Source organism: Saccopteryx bilineata, chromosome 4 (genome assembly GCF_036850765.1).
Source record: "Saccopteryx bilineata isolate mSacBil1 chromosome 4, mSacBil1_pri_phased_curated, whole genome shotgun sequence".
NCBI lineage: Eukaryota > Metazoa > Chordata > Mammalia > Chiroptera > Emballonuridae > Saccopteryx > Saccopteryx bilineata.
The window spans coordinates 289,534,447-289,540,446 of NC_089493.1; the positions used below are offsets into that span (position 1 = coordinate 289,534,447).

General features: G+C 53.5%; 1 protein-coding gene across 5 annotated transcripts in view; it reads right to left on the bottom strand.

The window, feature by feature from the left end:
• The window catches only part of RAB40C (RAB40C, member RAS oncogene family), a 33,692-nt gene extending 30,456 nt beyond the window's left edge, over positions 1 to 3,236 (bottom strand). The window contains exons 1-2 of one of the 5 annotated variants that reach the window (XM_066275410.1): positions 3,022 to 3,236; positions 2,067 to 2,292 (exon numbers count right to left, since the gene is read on the bottom strand). In XM_066275410.1, coding sequence (XP_066131507.1) covers positions 2,067 to 2,208 — 142 coding nt within the window. In that variant the 5' untranslated portion in view covers positions 2,209 to 2,292; positions 3,022 to 3,236. The other 4 variants (XM_066275412.1, XM_066275409.1, XM_066275413.1 and 1 more) reach the window with 4 other exon arrangements.
• Positions 3,237 to 6,000: the final 2,764 nt, after the last annotated feature.

The window sequence follows — 6,000 nt, forward strand, 5'->3', positions numbered from 1 at the left end:
CCTGACAAAGCCCAACCCCTCTCACACTCTTCACACATCCTACCAGCAGCCCGGGAGCAGGGCTCCAAGAAGCAACACTACCCCTGGAAAAGCAACTCAACCACCCACTCACTGTCTGAGTCAGGAGGGCCACCTCTCACTGCAGCTGCCAAGTGTCCATTAGGGTTAAGGTGGCAGCGGCTGGTGAAAGGGTCTGCTAAAGCCTCAACACCAACAAAAGCCCTCCCTCTAGCAAACCTGGTGGGTCTCACACTTTCCTCCCTCAGCTAAAAACAAACCCAGAGTTCCCCTTCCCTGCCCTTCCAGATGTCACCTCTAAGCTAGGGCTGACAGCCCGTGCTTCGGGCTGTGGCTCAGCTACCAACTGCTGGAGCTGTTACAGGAGGAAGGGCGTTCAGCCAGCCCAGGTAATCCAACAACCTTGACGAGTCCTAAATTGAGAGGGTCAGAAAAGCTGCGTCACCTGACCAGGCGGTGGCACAGTGGATAGAGCGTCGGACTGGGATGCAGAGGACCCAGGTTCAAGATCCCGATGTCGCCAGCTTGAGCGCGGGCTCATCTGGTTTGAGCAAAAGCCCACCAGCTTGGACCCAAGGTTGCTGGGTCCAACAAGGGGTTACTCGGTCTGCTGAAGGCCCGCCGTCAAGGCACATATGAGAAAGCAATCAATGAACAACTAAGGTGTCGCAACGCGCAATGAAAAACTAATGATTGATGCTTCTCATCTCTCTCCGTTCCTGTCTGTCTGTCCCTGTCTATCCCTCTCTCTGACTCACTCTGTCTCTGTAAAAAATAAATAAATTAAAAAAAAAGAAAAGCTGCGTCCACACTCTCAGCTGCCCACAGGCAAGCAATTTACAAACAGCAAATGCTCAGAGCAGTCAGACAGGACTGACAAGAGCCCAAGAAACAAAGCAACAAAGGGTGTGGAGAGAAAGGACCTGAAATAGAATGAGTTAGACAAGACAGAACTCCCAGAAGCACCAAAGGAACTTGGAGAGACCGGATGCTGATGACTATAAGCAGAATCCCTGGTTCTCCTAACGAAACACCCGGTGGGGCCTGGGACAAGGCCCCAGTCAGAACGGACACTGGCCACACTGCTTCTTGGCCAAGATAACTACGTTTGTTTACATTACACATGTAAATTAAGGGGGGCCCAGACAAGTGCTGGTGATGTGTATTTTAGCCACCACCCAGAAAGTTTAATAACACCATGAATGGGGCATTTTCCTCCAGCACAAGGTGCTGATTCCCTGAGCACTGAGTAAACACTTTAGGGGGCTAGCCCGCCTCTGAGCTCCCCCTCCCATCTCTGCAGGCGCCACAGGGTTGTGAGAAAACCCTGGTCGTACCTGCACATCGTCACGGGTTCTCCAGCTGGGCCCCACAGAACCCAGGGCGCCATGAGACTTCCACCCCTGGGTGCTCTCCTCTCAGCTACAGCCTTCCTCCAGCTCCCGAAAAACATTTTCGTCACCCGCCTCCTAGGTGTGTAGTTACCCAGAAGACACCAAGCTTCCCGGCTCCAAAAGCCTTTCCCAGAATGCTCACAGCAGAATCTCAGCCTCCCATTAAACCATGAGCCTCTGAAAAGACCTCAAGCTGATCCGTCAAGTGCCAAACCGACTGTAAGCGCAGGACCCAGCTGCTTTCCGCCAGCCTCGGGCCTCCAGCCGAGTTGACAATGGTGAGAAAGAACACAGACTGCGAACTGCCACAGGCCTGCTCCCTGCCGGGCAGAGTTAGGCTTGAACCGCAGTGAAGAGATGAAGAAAGGCAAGGCGCGGATCCTTGGCTCCTAACCGCAGTCCAGCCGGGTCGGGCAAATGGCTGGCTGGCGGCTTCTCATCACAGACCCGACGTTGACAGGAGCTGGCAGATCAGGTCCCCCCGGGGAAGGCGCCTCCCAGGCCAGCTAACTGCGGGGACTGCGTGGTGCTCACACCGCCTCCGAGCCGCCTTGGGCCCAGCCGGGCGAGCTCTGCAGCGGAGCGCCCTGAGCCCTGCCCGGGAGGGGACGGGGAGCGGCGCCCGAGGCCAGGCCAGCGGCGGGGCCTCCTTACCGTTACTGTAGGCGTACGGGGACTCGGCCGCGCCGTCCTGCAGGCTCTCCAGGATCTCGCCCTTGCCCACATCGCTGTCGCCTACCAGCAGGAATTTGAGCAGGTAGTCGTAGCTCTTGACCGGGCTGCCCTGCGTCCCCATCCTCGCTCACGCGCGCGCAGGCCGCGCCCGCATGCCCACGGCGCCAGCCGCGGGTACACGGCGGGGAGGAGGCCTCCGACCGACCTGCGGGAACCGGGCGTAGGTGAGCGGAAGCTGGCGAGGCCCGGTCCGCGAGGGCCCGACCACCTCCGACTGCTACACGGACAGCCCGGGTCGCACCGCCCAGTCGCGCCGGTCGCCCGCACCTGCTCCTCTGACCGCCTCACCTCAGGGATGCCGCCGCCCCGCCGCTTCCCGCACCTCGTCGCGCAACCCCGCCCCGCCCCCAGACCACGAGCCGCCATTGGCCGCCCGCCCATACCCATTGGCCTCCGCATACGTCCTTCATGTCCGCCCGCCCCCCACCGTTTCCCACACAGCCCAGGAAAGCCTCCGGTTTCCCCGCCCCATGCCGCCCCCTTTCGACCACCATTGGTCACCTATCCCTCCTTTCCTAAGATCATTGGTCCCAGAGGACGTCTGTCATGACTGCCGCCCTCCCCGCCGCGGCCCACACAGCGTTGTGGAGATTACAGCCGCTCTGTCTTGTTGCTGTCGCCATTGGTCACTCGCCTCCCGCTTTCCCAGAACCATTGGTCCACCTGCACGTCAGTCAGCACCACTACAGCCCTGGAGCGTCCCAGAGCCACCACAATCCCGCCCACTGCCCCAACATACTTTGAGCCCTCGCCTGCTCCACCCCCCCAGTCACCATTGGCCACCGAAGCCAATCCTCCCAGACCCATTGGACTACCACCACATCGATCACCCTTCTAAGCCCACCTTCCTCCCGCCCCTCCCCTACACGCTCACCAGTCAGGAGCTTGGAACTCCAGGTTGTTTGCATACGCCTCCTTTTTTCCCCGTGGACGGGAGCTGTATGGTGGCGGTCCCGGGAGTGAGGTGACGCGGCTGAGCCCGGGAGAACTAAACCCCTTGTTAAATTGTGACCGGCTGGCTTCCGCAGAGACTCCGGAGAATGCAAAGCGGCCCCTGAAACTGCGCTCACGGAAGCGGGCCCTCCCGAGGTAGGGCGTGACCCAGGCGTAGCCAGGCAAAGGCGGCCAATCGGTGCTGCCCCAGAGAGGCGGGACTTCCGTTGCCAGGAAGGGGTGGGCCCGAGGGGGCGGGGGCTGGGCCGGGAGTTTAGGCGCCGCGGCTCCGAGTGGATGGAGTGAACGACCCTGGGGTGCAGGCCCGGGCCTCTGCCCTTCGACCTGGGCAAGGCCGTAGGTCACAGCGCGTGGCTGTGAAAGCCTAACGTTCAAGAACCTCGGCGGCTCCTGGTGCGGATGACTCTTCAGCTGTCAGAGGTGATAGCAGCACAGGCTCCAGTGGCGGAGCGACAGGGTTCTGCCCTCACGGCCCCTGGGCTGAGACTAGATGTTCAGTCAGATCCGCGTCAGACAGGTGAGGGACTTCATGGGGGCCCGTGACGCGGGTGAGGACCTGCGTTATGGCTTGACCACAGAGGCCTCCAGGAGGAGGTGATTTTGGGGATAGGTGGATTATTTTTCTATTTACTTGTTTATTTGTTTGTTTAGAGAGAAAGAGAGAAGCATCAACTCGTAGTTGCTTCACTTTAGTTGTTTATTGATTGCTCCCCGTAAATGACAGGCTCAAGCCAGCGACCCCGTACTCAAGCACGCGACCTCGGGTTTTGAACCTGGGACTCTGAAGTCCCAGGTCAATACTCTGTCCGCTGCGACACCACGGGTGGGTCAGGATAGGTTATTTTTCTTAATGAGCAAAGAAGTATGAAAAGCCTGTGAACATGTGAAGTTTCACTCAGTGAAATGGAAATTAAATTAAAATGATACCGTTTTCACCCAACAAATTGGCAACATCCCTTGTGGGGCTGGGTGTGGGGAACAGCCCTCAGGGAGGGAGGTGGGACTGGCTAGTAACTCCACGTCTGATTTCTCATGGAGAAGTCCTCAGAAAGGAGCTCAAAGAATTTCACTGCAGCCTTGTAGTGATGGGTGAAAGTCTGGAAGCTATTAAATTAAGGAAGTGAGCAACATAAGGCGAGGACAGCACAACCTGAGAAGAAAACAAATGCCAGTATAATATGTACAGTGTAATTTCAACATTTATGCTTAAAACAATCTACAAATCATTTCATTCTAGATTTTATTTTTCTTTAGAGAGAGAGAGATGGGAAGCATCAGCTCACAGTTGCATCACCCCAGCTGGTCATTGATTGATTCTCATACCTGCCTTGACAGAGGGGCTGGGATGGAGGTTCAAGCTGAGCCAGTGACCCATTGCTTAAGCCAGCAACCTTGGGCTTCAAGCTAGCAAGCCTGCACTCAATCCAGATGAGCCCACACTCAAGCCATCCATCTTGGGGTTTGTTTGTTTTTTATTCTTTTTTTTTTTTTTTTTTTTTTTTTTTTTTAGAGAGAGGAGAGGGAGAGACAGAGAGAGAGAAGTGGGGGAGGAGCTGGAAGCATCAACTCGCATATGTGCCTTGACCAGGCAAGTCCAGGGTTTCAAACCGGTGACCTCAGCATTTCCAGGTTGACGCTTTATCCACTGCGCCACCACAGGTCAGGCCTTTTTTTTTTCCTTTTAATTTTTTTTTTAATTCATTTTAGAGAGGAGGGGGAGAGAGAGAGAGAGAGAGAGAGAAGGGGGAGGAGCAGGAAGCATCAACTCCCATATATGCCTTGACCAGGCAAGCTAGGGTTTTGAACCGGCAACCTCAGTGTTTCCAGGTTGACGCTTTATCATCTTGGGGTTTTGAACCTGAGTCCTCAGAACCAGCACAGTGGATAGAGCCCTGACTCAGGACACTGAGATCCCCAGTTCAAAACCTGAGGTCACCACTTCTGGTGCAAGCTTGAGCATGGGGTCACTGGCTTGCGCACAGAATCATCAACATGATCCCAAGGTCACTGGCTTAAGCAAGGATTCACTGGCTCTGCTTGAGACCCTCAGTGAAGGCACATATGAGAAGCAATCAATGAATAGCTAAAGTGAAGCAACTATGAGGTTGATGCTTCTCATCTCTCCTCCCTCTCTCCCTTCCTGTCTCTCGCTATATGTGTATATATTTTTAAAAATAGATTTACATGTAGAGAAATACAATGCTTGTCTTGAAGGATATGTCTTCCAGATATATGGACGTGTCAACAAATGGACAGCATTGTTACCTCTGGGGTAACTTTTTCTTCATTGATGACATTTTTATGAGAACATACTCACATAGGACATCTAACTTGTAAGTAAGGCAAAAAGTTAAGCATAAAAGTACCATACAATGCAGCAATTACACTCCTAGAGAAATGAAAACATATGTCCACACAAAAACTTATACATGGGTCCTGGCCAGAAAACTCAGTTGGTTAGAGCATCATCCCCATAGGATATGCAAAGGTTACAGGTTTGATCCCTGGTCAGAGCACATACAAATATCACAAGAATCAACCAGTGAATGCATAAGTAAGTGGAACAACAAAGAAATGTTTCTCTCTCTCTCAAATCAATAAAAAAACACCTTGTACATGAATGTTCACAGCAGCATTATTCACAATCACCGAAAGGCAGAAACAACTTAAATGTCCATTAACAGATGAATGGACAAACTGGTATATCCATACAATGTCTATATTCATCCACAAAAGGAATAAAGTACTGATAATTGCTATATTCCATTTATATGAAACTTTCAGAATAGGCTAGTCCATAAACAGAAAGTGGATTAGTGGTTGCCAGGGCCTAAGGTAAGGAGAAATGGTGAGCGACTGCTTAAGGGGTTTGGGTTTCTTTCTGAGGTGATAAAAATGT